This window comes from Phalacrocorax carbo, chromosome 2 (genome assembly GCF_963921805.1).
Source record: "Phalacrocorax carbo chromosome 2, bPhaCar2.1, whole genome shotgun sequence".
In the NCBI taxonomy this organism is placed as follows: domain Eukaryota; kingdom Metazoa; phylum Chordata; class Aves; order Suliformes; family Phalacrocoracidae; genus Phalacrocorax; species Phalacrocorax carbo.
The window spans coordinates 90,186,888-90,205,016 of NC_087514.1; the positions used below are offsets into that span (position 1 = coordinate 90,186,888).

At 38.9% G+C, this 18,129-nt stretch overlaps 1 protein-coding gene across 5 annotated transcripts in view; it reads right to left on the bottom strand.

The window, feature by feature from the left end:
- Nucleotides 1–1,890: 1,890 nt before the first annotated feature.
- DROSHA (drosha ribonuclease III) overlaps nucleotides 1,891–18,129 on the bottom strand; it is a 74,344-nt gene continuing 58,105 nt past the window's right edge. For all 5 annotated transcript variants that reach the window (XM_064443435.1, XM_064443431.1, XM_064443436.1 and 2 more), the window contains 9 exons: nucleotides 18,035–18,079; nucleotides 14,895–15,052; nucleotides 13,388–13,493; nucleotides 9,548–9,689; nucleotides 8,503–8,585; nucleotides 8,286–8,389; nucleotides 6,190–6,282; nucleotides 5,337–5,383; nucleotides 1,891–2,333 (listed from right to left, as the gene is read on the bottom strand). In XM_064443435.1, the coding sequence (XP_064299505.1) occupies nucleotides 2,203–2,333; nucleotides 5,337–5,383; nucleotides 6,190–6,282; nucleotides 8,286–8,389; nucleotides 8,503–8,585; nucleotides 9,548–9,689; nucleotides 13,388–13,493; nucleotides 14,895–15,052; nucleotides 18,035–18,079 (909 nt within the window). In that variant the 3' untranslated portion in view covers nucleotides 1,891–2,202. The remainder of the gene's footprint in view (nucleotides 2,334–5,336; nucleotides 5,384–6,189; nucleotides 6,283–8,285; nucleotides 8,390–8,502; nucleotides 8,586–9,547; nucleotides 9,690–13,387; nucleotides 13,494–14,894; nucleotides 15,053–18,034; nucleotides 18,080–18,129) is intronic.

Below are 18,129 nucleotides of genomic sequence, written 5' to 3' on the forward strand. Positions count from 1 at the left end.
GAGAGCAATTTGCAAAGCAACCATACCTCTGAAAATGAAGTCACTGCATTTTCTACTTGTTAAACACATGAATCTGGTCACAGTTAAGAGGGAAGAATAAAATAAAGGTGTACACAGTTACCCTTAACCCTCTACCAATGCACCATTTCAACTTACTGCTAGAAGCTGATGGGCAATTCTACAAAAGATTTTGAAATACAAAAGACTTGAGGGCAGGGGAGTTGTTGCTGCTTGCTTTTCAAGCCTGCTGCTGTTCAGAGGCATTTCAGCTTTTTATTTACAGTCTGAAGCTATGAGGAGTTACAATCACTTCTCAAAAGTCAAAGAACAGCAGCATCCAGCGGAGAGCAGCTCCTTGCCTTTATCTTGTTTTTATCCCCTCCTTTATGTTTTAATGGTTTATTATCACACTCTAAATTACAGAATGTATTTGTTGTTTTTTTTTTTCCCTCTCATCCTCTGAAATGGATTTAAAGCATCAATCCATTAAGAAAAGGCAATCATAGAAGCTGGAAGAAATGAGGTAGTGCTGTGGGGTCAAGTTTTAAAAAAAAACACATTTAAGTGCATCTCACATTGCATGCGTACAAAAATGTGCTTATGAAAATGCACGTATTGATTAGCTCAGAAGTGAAACTTTGGGAAGACATTTGGGTAATCTGAACTTTTCAGCTACGCTTGCATCTATTTTGGCACCTGCAATAAAGTGCTTTCATGAATGCCTGCCACACACCTACAGAAAGGTGCTTCAGACAACTGCTGAATAAGTTGCTCAGCACAGCATGGCCACTGGGCAGTTTTCTTTCAGGAGTCTGTATTTTGGGCCAGACTTATGCATCCACAATCATGAAGCTGCTCGGTATCTTATCACATACATCTGTTACTTACATCAGAAAAGATGCATAAATAACTCACCAAAAAGGATCTGAAGCAGGAAAAAATGCGCAGCTAAGGAATGTAAGAGTTGCATTTGTTTCACCAATCAGAAAAGATAAAGAAGTGACTACACAACGTGTACTAACTCAGAAATCAGCATAACAAAAATGAATGGCTTGAAGTGGGCAAATTAAAACTAGGAATAACACACCAGTATCTACAACGAAGCTGGTAGCCAGAGGGGAAAAACCACCAACAGACGCGGTGGATGTTCCACTTTCAGCACCATTCAGAGGTTTTATAGAAGAAACATCTGTCTGGCTAATACAAGCTACAGAGACCAGAAATCAAGGAAACTGGGTGACTTAAAACTGTACGCCACCTTTGAACTACACCGTGGGGACAAATCCTGCCCTCCTTCGGATCCAACCAGTTTTCAATTAACCTACCTGGAACAGCACCTGTGTGGAGTTTCTAATACACCATTTGACTGTTATGGTCACACTGGTACCTTCTGGACAAAGAAATCAATTAAAGTAGACACCAATTTGATAGGGCAAGAAGTTGAGAATGAAACTAAAGCTGTAAACGTAAACTCAGTACATTCTCTGTGAAAAATGTCATTCTCTCACTTCAGAATTACCTTTGTTTTTCTTTTTCTTAGAGTTTTATAATGCTGATTTAAATACAAAACCCCCCAGCCTTCCACATACACCTCTGTCACACTCCGGATGTGGAAACCACTGTTTAAAACAAAACTGAGTACCTCCTTTGCTTAAATTAATGTACCAGTTTCTGTAAAAGGACCTGAAGTTTATGGCTCTGGTTTAGCAGAGACAAGAAGTATACTTAGATGCAAAACTTAAGTCAGGCACAGGCTTAAGTGCTCTGCTGAATTAGTTTCTCATAATACTTTCCTCCTCCACAGCGGAGTTCATGCAATAACATTGCTGGTCACTGACGAAACAGCATTTGGACATAGGAGACAATTGTTAAACAGCTTTTCCTCCTACAGGCTTTTGAAATTAATGCTTTATTACTTCATACAAGACAGTAAAAATAATAAAAATAATCCCACAACTTCTCATAAAAATTAGAAGGATTTAAAAACAAATCTTATTAAAAAGCCAAACAAACTTCGCACTTAAAACCAAACTAATGAAATACTATATATATGCACACTTTTTAAAGAAGAGATTATGATTTCCTATTTGATATCAACAGGCACTCTTCATTCATCATCTGCAAGAAAGTAGGTTAGGTCTCCATAGGCCACAGTCAGAGTTATTAAATAAGTAAATACGCCACTGCTTCTGTGCCCTCCTTTTATTTCCTTGCTTCTTCAGTCTCATCTGGCTCTCTCTCTTGATGCTCTCTTTCCCACCTCATTTCTTTCAACTCTTGTCTGTACTTCCGTTCAATGAACCGTTTCTGATGGGCCATCTGGGGAAAGTTATCTATACAAGGAAAAATATTTTACATTAATAAACAAACTGGTAACACAGAAAGCCTCAGCTCTTTTTTTTTTTTTAAACTATGATGAGATTAGGGGTAGGGGAAATAATGTTATTACCATTTTTACTCATTTATTTCTAATAATCCATAGTAAACCAGGGCTGTGTGTCATAAGGCTTTGGTTTCTTTATGATTTCCACATCTGTTTCACCTGCTACAAAGCACTGCCAAATATAATACACTCACAAAAATAAAATATAAAATCCTGGTATAGCAACATGGACAGGTATTACCTGGATTTTACATTCTGTTCCCTTAGCAACAGGTGGTCAATACTGAAAAAGGAATGTGAGACTACTGTCAATGCTGTCAGGGTTTTTGTCTTGTTCTCACTCTAGAAAGTATGAGCCGCTGGTTCCAAGCACTGTATAGATGTTTACATTAATATTATTATTATTTTCATTATTATGATTATTATTATTATTTTAGACCATGCAGAATCCACTAGATGCCACACATTATGGCAGCATTCCTCTTGGGAAAGTAATAGTGTAGCAAAATGGAATGCAGTAAAATTTGTTCCTGAAAAAGTTAGTGCTTGGCTCTGTACCAGAATACAGCCTTAGCGTAGTCTAAGAGCATGGATGAGTGAAGACTGGATAAAGCAGACTAGACAAGGCTGAGGTGATGGAGAAATAGCTGGGGGGACGGATGCTTCTGATTTCAGACATTTGTCCATTGGCTGGGACGTATGTACACTGGTTAGAACTGAGGTTGTAAAACCAGCTTACATAATTGCTCTCAATTTAGTGCACAGCTGACAGAATATGATGTTTTCTGCATGACCAGGGTGCTGACATTCATCTGCCTCTGCGCTGCAGAGACCCGCACCCTCCAGCCAGTCAGGAAACTAAGAGGTGGTAGAGTATGTGGCAGCCTGCAGTTGGTGGTAAACCCTGCTGGGATCCCACAGAGCTCTGGGATCAGCACTGGCTACCTACCTGTGTCTGAGCCGAAGGCAAAAGGTTACTACCGCTGACCTTTAAAGCCATAAAAAATCTGGGAGATGTCTTGGCAAATGACTGCTCTCCCTCTAGTTGGCTACCAAGAGAGAATTCAGCTGAGGCTCCTCAGGGAGCACCAAGGCACCCTCGGCACCAAGCGTCTTCCTCCTCTTTCTGGGTCCCAGGCCACACAGATTTGTTCAGCTAGAGAACACAGTGCAGAAGCCATGTAATATGCAGGAATTTATGGTAGAGCAGAATGACGTCCTACTGCTGTGTTTTATTGGCTGGTGAAATTTGTGCCTTTTATTATATATTACAGGAATAAAAGGTTATTCATCAGATAGTTACAACTCGGCCATAGGAGGGTATATTTATTTAAACCAGAAAGCAATCTAAACAAAAGTAAATTGTTTTCAAATTGCTGCTGTTTTTAAAAACACGAGTGCTTTGTTTAACGGCGTTCTGGAATATTTTGTTGCTCATGTGCACCACAAAATGAAAATCAGATTTTCAGCACTGTGCCTGTCAACGTGATTCTTTAAGAACTCTGAAGAACTCAGCTTGGTAGCAACCTGTTTGTTTACAATCCATTTAATACGTTGAGAAGGAAATTTATGTAATAAACTCATCATGGCTATCATATCTATAAGCAGGTACATGGAAATTACTTTTACTTGAAGTCAATCACTTACACATTAAACCCCCGCCCCGCCCCAAACCAAAAAACTACTTCTCCACAAATACATACATACTAGAACAGATGCCCATAGGGGCTGTGGAGCCTCCATTCCCAAAGACAGTCAAAACTTGACTGGCAAGACACTGAGAAACATGACCTAACTTAAAAGTTGGCTCTGTTTTGAGGGGTGGTTGGAGTAGACGACCTCTAGAGGTCGATGGGATTCAAACAAACACATATGTCAGAAAAGAGCTGTGAAGTCCTTGGACTGACAGGAGATGAAGCTCACAGCTGTCCGAGTGGCAATACTGTCACAAGAAAAGCACTCAAAGAAAACTTCAGTAACGTTTTGTAGATATTCAGTGGAGAAGGGAAGTTACATTCTTCTACTTGTCAAATTTACTGGTGGTGAAAAGTATATGTCTAGCAGATGGGTATAAAAAAATTCTGAATTACAAGGATTCACTGTCTTCTGAAATTTTTAAGCCCTGGGATTTCCAGATGCAGAGATAACAGATTAAAAAACTCTTTGGCGTCTGAGGAACTGCACGTCTTTCCTTTGAATCAAATGCAAAAAACGTACCTCCCCGTGTTCTTCCGAATAGAGAGCTTCTGCTGCACAAAATGCATGTAATCTATTTGCTTACAGTACACTCACACCTGGCACTTTAACTCAATGGACTCAAGTTCTTTCATGTAAGATGTCTGCATACACTCACTCCTTTCATATTTGAGACTCCGCTGCAATGGAGGACTGCTCCCATGCTAGCTATCCTGTGCATAATTTTGAGATGCATACACAGATCACTGGCTCCTCAGCTGATGTAAGCTGTTCTTAACAGACAAATATTGACTAAAATTGGCTGGGGATCTGCCTGCAGATTTTAACCTAGTCTCCTGTATAATCTGAGATCAACTGTTATTTTCTAAATTGGCAACTGAAAAGCATTATTCCTCCTCCCTAAATTAGAAAATGAGACAACCACACCATTAGAGACTAAGCTGTCTTATTCCACTGAATATTTAAGCATGGAAAATCTCAGTGAGACTTCACTGCACAGGGTTCCCTGTAAGTTGCAACCACTGTAGCTGATTAACTCCCTTTAAAAAAATACCTATTGGTATCATATTAACTTAACCCATTAAAGATTTGTCTTGAAAGTACTCAAAGGAAAACCTGCTGCTCAGAAGCTGTCGGCATTCACCACAGACATGCTGTTCAAATCTTATCCCCTACAAAACCTGCACCTCAGCTCATTGAAGACCAAGGATATAAATTATAATTATAAATTATTTTCTTTGTTGCCCAAATATCTTACATTTTTCAAGTGCGTCCATTGCAGCTCCCATTTCTGCTTGCTGAATACTGTGAAAGCCAAACAAAAACATGTCACATGAGATCTAAGTTGTACAGAATAAACTAAAGTTTCTGACAAAGTGAAACACTAGCTACTGTTTCGTAATAAAACTCTTTGGTTAACCAGTAGTTAGTAATTCCCAGAGTGTATGATGTATCAGCCTTTCCATAAATATGTGAGCAATACACTACAGCTCCAGCAGAATATTTTTAAGCACAGATCAATAACACTAACAGAATATTCTAGTCCATTCTTCAGTGAACCGTTTGCTTTTACCTGAGAGAAAAAAAGGAACAAAAACACAGAGGTGGGAACATTACAAAACCAATGATATTTTTATAACCACCAGCAGATTTGGTAGCAGAAAATAAGATGAGGTCTTTGGGGTTCATGGCTGAAGTCTCTGCAACTTGAGAAACCATTCTAAAATGCCTAGAAATAATAACATCAGTAAAAAAACCCGGAGCACCTTGCACCCTTAACTTGCCAGGTTAAGTTTGACAGCAATCCAGTAGCAAAGCCAAAGATAAAGTCACTATTTCCTGGAAGCTGTTCTGCAGTTTCTAGTCTGAGAGCCACAAATGGGTTAGCATTGCCAGCTACCTTATAGGCAAGTTCACCAGAAAAGCTTAAGAACCAAAACTATACAGACATTGAACCTTTCAGGTATTCCTGAGGCAGAAATTCAGAATAGCTTGAAGAAGGCTCTATAGCTTTCTTTTTCTAAGGCAAACCTTGTCTATCTCCATGGCTAGTCATTTTGGACACTGCCACATTCAAACTTTAACACCATGTGATTAATTTTTCACTATACCTTGGGCCTTTACCACACCCTATTCGTTCTCCTTTGAAGTAAACAGCTACTGTGTATGTCCTGGCATGAGATGGTCCCACTGTCTGCAAAGTCCTGAAATAAGACAGACATGATTTATTCAAGCAGGAAGTATTAAAAACCAGAACCTGTTTGTGGCACATACATCACCAAGCTTTCAGTCTGGTCAATACGTAGAGTGGAATTAGTGCAAAGCATGGAGCAAGGGTCGAAAGATGCCCGTATAAATAACATTAACCCAGAGATTACCAGTATGGTACGCAATAAAAAAGAGAAATTTACATAAAATGCTCCTTGCTTATATTGGTTGTACTTATTCCTCCAGGTTCACTCAAGAGCACTAAATGAAAATTAAAACTTTATAGCAAGTGTTTTCATAGTGTGTTACAGTTTGCATTTTTGCTTATAGGTTAAAGTCATATAAATTGATCATAGCTGTGCAATTGCAAATAATCACACCAATATTATTACTATGGGTACTAAAATTTTAGTCCCTGAATGTTGTGCAGTTAGCAAGGTTTTAAAAGGCCTTTATATTGGGCGTGGTTGCTCTCCACATACTGAATTATCACAGGGCAAAGAAATTTTCCATCAGCTTTGAAAAGTTACAGTTTGTCACAAAACAAACTTTCCATTGAGCTAAAGTCTAGGACACACATCAACAACCATCTAAAGGGGAAAAAACTTAATTCCCTAGACATACAACGAATTGCTGCTTCTGTTGTTTCTTCCTGCTGTCCCAAATCTCTCCTCACTGCTCAGGTTCTGTCCACTACCTTGTTTCTTTCTGGAAGAAGCACCAATTTCACATCAATTTTTAAAGGATCTAACTACAGTTCTCTGTCTCGGTGTGCTGTGACAAGAGCAAATAAAACCCACCCCAAATTTAAAAGCAATAGTAGTGACTGCACTGAAACAGATAACCCCAAGAAAAGGAATTTAACAAGATAATGGGAAGATAACAGCATATTACTAGCTCTAAGCTGTACTAAAAAAAATCAATTTATCATCACAGCAAAACAAAACAAACATTTGGTACTTGATACAAAGTGAGTTTTACAAGAATCAGTAATTGTTTCTTTTGTATTCATCTCCCTCACTCAAGACAAAGCTGTGAGTCCTCATATAGAGACAGTGAACAGTCACATTTGCAGAGCATCAGTTGCAGTGTTAAAGCGATCATATTACTGCAGTGCAGTTTGTCACTATAACTGAACTGCTACATTTCATTGAAAACTTTACTTCAGTAAGTGTGACAAACTCACTTAGACTTTCATTCTTCATACCTTTTTGATATAATAATCCCAACAACATAAGCCTTGAACTTTCATAGCCTTTATCTCTTCTTTTGGGGACTAACACTGCACACATCCCTACATCAAATGAATGGATATGGACGTGATACACAACCTTAAATTTGTTATTTTGAAGCAGCTGTTATGCTATTTTACAACTGAGAGAAGGCAGATCCAGCCCATCCAGCTTCATGTATCTGAGGCGTACAAGTTAAGAGGTTCACGGCCCTGAGCTCTTCTACCACTAAATAGGAGGACATACGTGGGCTGAATTGCACAGCAAAAATGTCCAAAACTTGTGTTATCCTTCAGTGCCTGAATCCATGGATTAGAAACAGAGCTTACAATCAGGATGTGTAACACAAGGCATTTACTATGTTTGCATAATAACATAGAGTGTAGAGAAACTTCATACTATGACTAAAAATAGAATGGAAACAGCCATTGTTCCATTTAAAATACTGTCATTCCTTACATTAAAGGAACAAATATAGAATGATGCCAGTGAAATACTCCATTCGAACATTAAAAAAGAGAATATATTTGCCCTTGAAACTGTACAAGGTAAAATGCTGACTAATTTTTCCTTGCAATGGCTTAAAAAACCTAAAGCTTGGAAAACATTGGTTCAACACTCCATCTTCAGACAAAGAGAGACTGGAGGGCTTGGATAACTACAGTAAAACTAAACTATAGGAAAAACATTGGGCAACTGATCACACTTTCCTCCCTATACAAGACAGACTGATAACCAGCTTGTATCCATAAGATGCCAGTTCTTACTTGTAAAGAGGGATGTCTGGCTCTTTTCCTTCTGTCCTGAGAGTCAAGCAGCACTGCTGAAGCTGAGATTTAGGATCATTCCAATCCTGATTTAAAATAAACTCCTGTAAGAAGTTCACAAAGATGCTTTTATGATTGTCAGACTGTGGTAGGAGTCCAAAACACAATAATGTGTTAAAACATAGTGGCAGGAAAGTAGGAACCTGACTGGTCTTACCTTTAGCCGTGGAAAAAAGCATACGTTCATGAAAGTGTGAACATATTCCAAATCTTTATCAATGTACAGGGCAGCAATAAAGGCTGAGGGGGAAAATAAAAGGTACTGTCACTCATCCAAGGAGAACATTAATGGGCTGCACTTTTTGAAACAAGTATCTCTGAGTACTCTAAAGCCATATTCAATTATGTTTCACAGCAGTGATCTGATGAGGGTATTATTATCCTGCACACACAGGAAAAAATAAAGTTGACCAAGAGATTAAGTGACTTACCCAAATCCACTCAGTCATTTAAAGAGCTAGAAACAACACTCAGCTCCTAATCTCACATTTTAACCAGGAGACCATGGATACTTACAAATAAATCAGTACTGGGTACCGCAAAAAAGTTTTAGATATAAATCACTCCTGTTTGTATGCAATTTCCATTTGCTAAGAGGATTTGTCAAAAGCCAAGGGGTCCGAATGGCTCACAAAATACATCAAAATATACCAGATACAGATTAATTTTCTTTGCAGAATATTTATCGCTGTTCCCACTTTCTTTGGAAAGAAGGTAGCACGAACTTTCACAAATGGACTAAAAGTGATTAAATTTCAATGTAGCTTTCCCTCTTGTGGAAAGAAGCCTCCTAAAATGCAGCCAAATGAACCACAGAAACATTCACCTGCTGAAGGAACAACTTTATCTTCCAACAGTGGCAAGAACATATTAATGAACCATTGAAACTGCCGTTAAATAGCTCAACTCTGAATACAAGCTTTAACTTCCTAGACGTGCTTTTGACCTGGCCTCCGTGACCCCTCAATTTCTAAGCCTACAACTTCGTCTCGGCAATTTCGCATCCTTCATGCTTTTGTATAGGCTTCAAAAATGTAGGCTGGTGTTCAAAAATCTGGCTTTCAGAGGTATAGGAATAATTCATTTGAAAACCTGAACATACATTTTTAATGTGATTTTGGGGATTTTAAATGGCTTTTAAACAAGCCCCAAGGAAAAAGAAGTTATGTAAGTACTAAGCTGTTATAACCAAATTAACTCACATTCCAAGAGATCAGCCAAAGTCTTAGTTCGAAGAGCTACAGGTCTTTTTGTCTTGTCGTTAGTGATGGCAAATTCTTGCATACCCAGCTCTTCTGCCACCTTGGCCTGCGTCCTGTTGTTCACTAAAGAACTTCGCAACAGCTGCAACAGAAAGAAGTTCCACCCGACAGTAACAATTAGCAATGTGAAAATATAAAAGGTAGGGAGAGCAGGGGGAAAAAATTACTCTTATCCTTGTAGCCTCTCACTTCTCTCAGTTTATTGACATTTTGTTTCAGCACACCTCAAATAATTTACATAAACACACACTCTCATTCTTTCTACTGCTGATTTTTCCTTCTGTTTCAATTCTTTTCACCAAATTTTATCTACTCTATGGATACATTACTTCTGTAGATACGTCTTGCATTTAAAATGCTTGTTTGTGAGCTTCTTTGCAATCACATACCATCTCTTCATCAGTCCTGTACTTCTTCAGCTAACCTGCATTTTTCTAGTTTAAATAATAGTTATATACATTTTTCCACAAAAAATATAAACATACAGTATTCTGGAGTCTACAGAGCACTCCCCAGTGTCCACCAAATAAGAAGTAAATAGGCAGTATATAAAACAAATGCACATTAAAGCAAGACAGTCTAATGTTTCAGAACAAGCAGATGAGGAAGCTGCTCCATTCGTTTGGCTGGAGAAGAAAATGCATAGCTGGACAGCAGGTATGTACTCTTGCTCTACTGAAGGCAGTATAGGTGAGCCGATGCATCCCTAACCAAGATCCATCTTTAACATTTTCAATGTATGACAATGCCCAGGACACCTGGTTCTCCAGCAGAGTTCCCTGAAGTGCTTAACGCAGGCTCTAGGCAGACTGCTTAAATAAACATAGAGTTCTGCCAAAGATACAATCTCATACAGATTAAAGGAGTATTTTGGAATTTTAGGGTTTCATAAAATTTTTGACCCCCTGGTTAAGGTGAGCTTTTTCCCTGTTTGTTCACTTTTCTGCTTTAAATGAAACAGCATTAATTTAAGAAGTTAGGGATATTATGGGAGGTGGCGGTGGGAGGGAAAGCACGTCTTTATCTTCTACTGCTTATATGTAGGCTAGAGTTGAGAAGCTCAATACACATTTTTTAATTCTCTCTTTGTTTTCCATGTCACATTTGCTCAGCTTATTAGATCCAACTTATATGCTACCTGGCTCCAGCACGTCAACTGAGCTTATGAAAATCAAGATGTATTTGCTGCACTTTGATACTTCGTCTCTGACAACAGATAAATAAAGAACAGTATGTTCATAATTTGTTTGGCAATGATGTATGAAGCAGATACTCACAACTTGATCTTCATCAACTAGGCAGACTGCAGATAGGATTATACCTGCCTCCCTAACCTCTGCTTAAACTCATCTTCTACTTGTTCCTTTCCAAAATTCTTCCCTTTTATGTCCTTAAGATAAATAAACAATACTTCCCCCAGCAAAATCCTAAGTACAATATGCAACCTATGAGATAGAAGAGCAGTATTGTGTGACAAAAATCTGTTTCTTGTAATGAGAGAAGGATCCCTTTTGCTGTGTTTGCAGAGTATTTATTTAGATGGGACCTGTAATCATGATTACTAGTATCATAAAACAAAGAGCAACGTATACACTACACAATGAATTAAAGATGGAAAAAAAAACCCAGTTAATCCTTCTAGCACTGTGGTTATCACCTTGCTCCATATTAGCATTTGCCTCCTCTACAACTGTGAACTGGCAAGAAACTCAATTACCCTGAATCATACAGGGAAAACACAGCACCCATACCTTCCTAGCAACTTTTTTAGAGCTAGTCTCCACTCTGGCAGCGTGCATCATTGTAGAGACTGTAACATGTGACAGATGCTCAACTGGAGCTTAAATCTAATTACAAAGCAATTTTTTTTAATTCTTCCATCTTCACACAGCATACTACTACCCATGACTGTAGCATAAGCCAGTACTGGAGAAGCTGTATCCTCCAACAGCCAACAAAATTTCATCCTCTTTTTCAGCAGATCACTTGGCTATCTCAAAATATGTAGACAAGACTGTGTTCTCCTTTCTTTTTCTTAAATATAGTTAATTTACAGATGTCTCTCCACAAGTAATGACTACACACTAGGAAGCTACTACATTGCCAGTCAAGTGGAATCTTCCCGTCTTTGACCAAAATTGTCCTCGCCACTACAGACACCATTTAGCTGATGTTCCTTTATTACTTTGAACGTAAGTACGTTCCTGGATAAAGGGAGAAAGAGCTCAGTGTTTGCTGTTTCTCTTCAGAACCCACATCATCAGTCTCCTTTCTCACAGGTCTCATTTCATTTGTCCTCAAATTTAAAAACATTCTAAGACAATTTTCTTTTGCACTGCATGTGCATCCCCAAAGCAGAAATTTTATTCTAGGCACTGCCTACTTCCCCATATCTTAATGTGTTTTCAGCATCCATTCCACTCTAACTTTGTAGTTCCCCCTACAAACTTGGACTGTGCAACGTGTTCCACTTGCTAACCCACTAATCGTTGTATTAAGCAACACAGAGACATTCTGATCATTGTTCTGAGTCTTTACGGCCATTAATAGCAACACTTCTTCTCCTTCCTGCTAAACAGTTCTTGAAAGATTTATCTTACTGTAACAACAGTGATGCCTACATTCTTAAAAGTCACTCACAAGGCAAAAAAATCCCACCAGTCTTGGATTTCTGCCTTCTGGTTTTGTTTCCCTGAAGAATTAATATGACAAGGCTCTTCCCTTTTAACTTTTACTTCAAAAGTTCAGGCCTCATCTACACTCCATCTCCTAAATGGTGCAGAGGAATCCATACAAAAGTAAATGAAAATTAAGAACCAGTAAAGAAAAATTAAAATTCCTTTTAGTCAGACCATGTACTTTTCTTCTTGTAAACAGCTTTAGCCCAAAAGACGCAAGAAGCATATTCTTTAAAACACATTGCCTGCTAGAGACTTAGCATCACCATCCCTTTATTGATTTAATAAAACCACCCCGAGTAGCTAAGAACCTACAGTGCTACTTCCTAATTTTAACTAGAAGACTTGACTCTCATTCCTGATGCACGTATCACTTTTTTATTCTAGTCAAGACTTGAAAACTAAGAAAAATTTAGTAAACCTAAGAAAATTTCTTCCTCACAAATAAAGCCACAGCTGTCTAGCTGCAGTACTAATTGAATCAATTGAAAAAAAAAAAACCTACATAGACTACCACCCTTTGTTTTAAAGTATTGTAAGTTGCTGAAAGATCCCCAAACTGGGTTGTTCAGTGCCTAGATAAGAGACGCTGAAAGGCTACAGTAATCAACAACAAATGACTATAACAATAGTAAAATTAAATTCAAAAGCTCCAGATTGAAGACAGGAGCTCCAGACTGGAGACAACAGGAAAACCAGACTAAAACAGATTGCAAAAGCTTCTTACCAGGAAACATAACCCTGCCCAGTTGCAGGTTCATCTGAGTAAAAGTCATGAATAAGAAAAGTCAAGGGATGTGCCTATTTAAATAAATTAAGACACACAAGAACTAGTCTTATCTCCCAATTTCATCACTCACATCCTTAAAATCATTGATCCATTTCACAGACAGAACAAAAATTATTGCACTGGGCTCATAAATCACCATTTCCTATTCATTGCAGTGCTTATGACTTAAAATTAACAAAGCCTTATTAAGAGCAGTGGTTGCTGAGGCTTCTTTTATTAATCAAATCCAGAATAATTCACTAGCTGCTCCCATAATTCCAGTCTCCATCCCACTCTTGCTCTTCTGGAGAGCATGACTGATGGCAGTCTCACCGTTAAGTGCCCTTCATGATGATCGGGGAAATGGATGAATAAATACTCTGTGGCTACCAACTGCATTATGGAGTCACCCAGGAATTCCATCCTCTGGTTGTGGCCTCTGAAAAATGAGACATCAATGCAGCAAAATCAATAAGCACTCAGGGAGGAAAAAACAAAACCAGCATGCACACACAAATTAAAATAAAAAGTGATCTGAAAGTGAGCCTTGCTCATTTCCAAATGCATTTAAGACAATTTTCCAGTGTTAACCAGGTGAGATGAAAACACAGTTCATTACTGTTGTAACACCAACTTTCAGGGTGAAAGCAAATATGGGTAGCTACATATAAACACAATTACTAGCTCACAGATCTGGGACTAACTGAAGGAGAAGAGCAGCTGACATCAAGTTTGTAATGTGATAAGGTCTCTAGCTGTGTTGTCCAAAAAACGGATTTGTCACCTGGTGTGCAATGAGTCGCTAATCACACACTCAGGAGAGACACTGCTAATTTACATCAGGGTTGCGCAAGCCTGGGTGCTTGGTGGATTTCTACAAATCGAGCACACCGAAGACAGCTACCTCATTCTACCCATCTAATACATATTCATTCTAATCTATACAGGTTGCATAATGGCATTAAGTCACTCCTCTCGGCTCCCGTTCAGATTCTTCTGCACATGCCTTCCTCTCTTTGGGGGTCTTTACAGATGAAGTACCCTAACCCTTTCTACTCATATATATGGTCACGTGTTACGCAAGGACAATTTAAAGCTATTTTCTCTTGCCAACTTTCCATAATTTCTTCTAACAGAAACGCTTGTCCTTGATTAAATGTATGATTGCTGATGGTCAAGATATCCCATCCCTAAGCTTAGGTTAAATATTAAAACATGAAACAGCGCTTGATCAGAAAGAAAGGAGTCTACATTTATACATTTAACGTATACAATACCTGTTTTTTTTCAAGGAGGGGTTGTTCTCTTACACCTGCAACTTCTTACAAGAAAGTGAACTAATGAATGCAACAATTTCAACAGAGCAAAAGGTCTGTCCATTCACAAGAAATAAAAGGATCAGGGTTTAAACCAATGTGAGATCCTGGACTGTTATGGTTCTACTCTTCGTTTCAAAGTGGGGCCTGGCAGCTCTACACACCACAGAACACAAGGGCTGTACTTGGACCAAAAAGCATGATTTTACTTCTTTCCTCTTCTCAAATGTACCTCCAAGTATGTTTTGCTACTGTCTCAGGAGTGATGTGCAAATATCAATAACGCAGGAAGCTCAGAAGAAACACTGGGATGGCTCTCTAACATCTTCTATAGTCTTTCCCATGGTATCCATTACTGACTATGGTCAGAGATGGGATACTGAGCCAGGCGGGCTTGCGAACATAGCTGCTCTATTCTCTTCTGGAGAAGAGATGTAACATCTAGAGTTTGTTTACAAACAAAGCAATCTGGGATACTAACAGAAGGACCAACAGAGCTACTTGAGGACTTGCTGTGTACTCACAGAGTCAGATGGTTAAAGCCTACTGTCCTCAGAGTGAACGCACGTGCTAGAAGCCGAACATGAGTAAAGATGACTCCAATTGCATCCTCAAACTCTGTAAGCTTTTGAAGAACTGGAGAAGTCTCAATGAGTTGCCTGTCAGTATTGGACTCCTGCAGCTGTAAATAAAATGAAGTGCAGACAATGACAAACTGACCCTGTTTTAGAACTTTTCAGAAAAATGCTAGCCTTCTGTAAACCAAGGGCAAAGAAGAGTGAACAGGCCATTCTGTGGCCAGCTGAACTGAGAAAACCCAGTTTCCTCTGGCTTTTTTTGTCTTGGATAATTACTGCTCAAAGATGTGAGCTCTGATGTATGCTTTTTTAGCAGTTGCGGCATTTACAACACATTGCTTATATGTTCTTGTCTCTACATGTGGATAGCATGGACTACTTATTTTCACAAAACATGTATAACTGTACATGTCTGAGTTTTCTAATATTATCACATTGTTTGCAACTGAGCAACAGATTCAAAAATTATTAGAATAGGGCTGGCAGACTAACAGCATGTCAAGATGAGAAAAAAAAAATCTATTTCTCCCACTTTCCTTCAGTATCAAAAAATCAAGAATAAATACTTAGTATATGAAATTTAAAAGGGCACAATAACACAAGAAAACTTAAATTATCACTCCGGGTCAGTATCTTTTCTTATCGGTGTCTTGTCTGATGTCCTTGATGTGGTGACACTGTTAAATGGCTTTCTGCAGCTGGGCAAAGGCAAAGGCTCAGGCGTTTCCTCCAGCGACTCTGGGCATCTCTCTTGTATAGCAATGCCTCAGAGGAGGAATCATCCAGATGAGGATGCCAAAGGAAAAGTAAAAATAGCCACAGTTTTGTAAAGTGGCATTAAGATCCTTTTTGGTTTGTTGCCTGTCCCTTTTCTATTAATTAATTACATGCAATTTGACTTTTTCCTTAAACATTACTGAGCTTTCAGCTGACATTTTCATAGAACTACATATTCTGACACCAAAATCCCATGCTTGGGTGTTAATGGTCAGTCTGGAGTTCAGTTGCATGTGGGGTTGAGACTGCTTTTTGCTTCCTTATGCTCCCTTTATATTTACCTACACGGAATTTCATCTGCCTTTTTTACTCCGTAGTTAGTCACTCTTGCATTCTCACAATCAGACTGCAATTCTTCACCCTGCTCTTGTCCCTGCTACCCGGAATAATTTGGTATTGTCAACAAAGTGCCACCTCACTGCTCATCCTCTTCCCCAAGCTGTCGATGCGAACAGCCTGTACTTCAGCAAAGATCCCTAGGGAAATCTGCCAGTGATCTCCATCTCTTGTAAGATGTGGTCATTTCACTCCTGTTCTCTATTTCTTATGTTTCAGACATTCCTTTAAATCTTGTAAGGACTGACAGTATTCACTGGGGATGCTTTTTTTTTCCTTCTTTATTTTTTTAAAACACATTTTTAAAGGCCTTTCATGAGTGCCTTTCCAACAGCCTCTTAGGAAACCCAGCAGACAGTACCATCTGCATCATCACATGCTTTTTTGTCTCCTCTAAAAGTCTCCTATTTGTTAGTGATGCCGGACTTGCCCTTACACGTTGACTCTTTCTAAAGAGACCACATTTATACAGGGGACCATTAATTATTTTTTTCATTACTATTTCTGCTGACTTGACTACTGCCAAATAACAGGGTTACAGGCCTTCAGTTACCATCTTGCCTAAAGCTTTTTTTTTAACTGGCATCTGATCTGCCATATTGTTATTGTGACTTCAATAACTTTTAAAATGCCATTTTCAGGCTAGGTGTGCCCAAAGGCCAACATGAGCGGCCCGTGTTTCCCCTACTGGTAATTAGAGAGACAGGATGGCTTCTGGGACATGGAAGAAAACAGATTTTCATCACACAAGTTAAGGTAGTAGCAAGAAAAGGTAAGCTGCATATACTGACTGTCCCCAGACTCTAAGCAGAGTCCAAGTCTTCTTTGGGAAAGAGGTTAAAATAAAATAAAGTAAGAGAAAAGAAAGAAATGTAGAGTAAGAAGAATTTTCTTGGGAGCTTGTGCCACTATGCAGGACAGCTGGTGCTGAATCTCCAAAGTTCATCTTCCCATTAAGACTCTCTTCTGTTTACAGTCACAGAGACTAGGTCATAAAAAATGCTCCATGTGCACTGACTCGCTGCTGAAGATTTTGTCTATGTGCCCATTGCAAAATCCATACAAATATATGAGACTTTCCACATGGAGGCCTCAGAGTGACCTGCTAGAAGAATACACTCATAAAAAGTTTCAAAGGAGTCAAACGGACTGCACAAAACATCAGAGATTTGGTTGGACAAATGAAACCTCTCAGATGTTCATATGATCCTGAACACCTTACTGACCGGACGATAATTTGAATACAGCCATTCTCGTAGCACCCCTGCACACTTGGAGAATGCTGCCCATGTTTGCTGTGAAGACAAGGAGCTATGGTGCAGAGAGGGTCTGTGACCTGCTCTAGGTCTCCCCCAGAATTCAGTCAGGGAACAAGGACTGGGAATCCATTCTCCCAACTTCCAGCCTCATAAACTAACAACTTGTGAACTTATATGCTCCAATACAAGAAGCATAAATCAGTCTTCAGACACCTTCGTAACTTCAGTGTTTACTTGGTATTAACGCTACTGGAATCACCAAAACAACCATGCTGTCATTGTGCGCGCGCACACACAAAAAAATCAGAATCACACTCCTATTCCGTTCAACTAATCCCTTCCTACTACTAAGGTTTCAGTCTAATTTCAGGTTAACCAAATATGTACATGGATTGTTTTTGTACCCATTTTCCTCCAAGTTTGAGAAGATGAACAAGTTGTTACCAAAACGTTACCTCTCACTAGATTTTTTCCAAATGAGAAACACAGTTATGTATCAAACATGAGCCAAGGAAAGGTGAATGATTAATCCTCAGAGAGGCAGAGACACATTACCAAAAAACCCCCGAACCAAACACAAAGGTAAATATACACCCTCCTTTGGCTACTTTTTAGCACAATTTCCGAGATGTCATTACAATGGAAACCTATGGAAAAGCATCCCTGAAAATAAAAAAGAGCTATGAAATTTATTACAGAAAGGGATACACTTACTTGGAGTGGGTGTAGCGGATAATTAAGCCATACATCCCGCAGGTCCTGCAAACATTGAGAGATGCCTTTAATGCTCAAGGGAGTCATTTAACAAA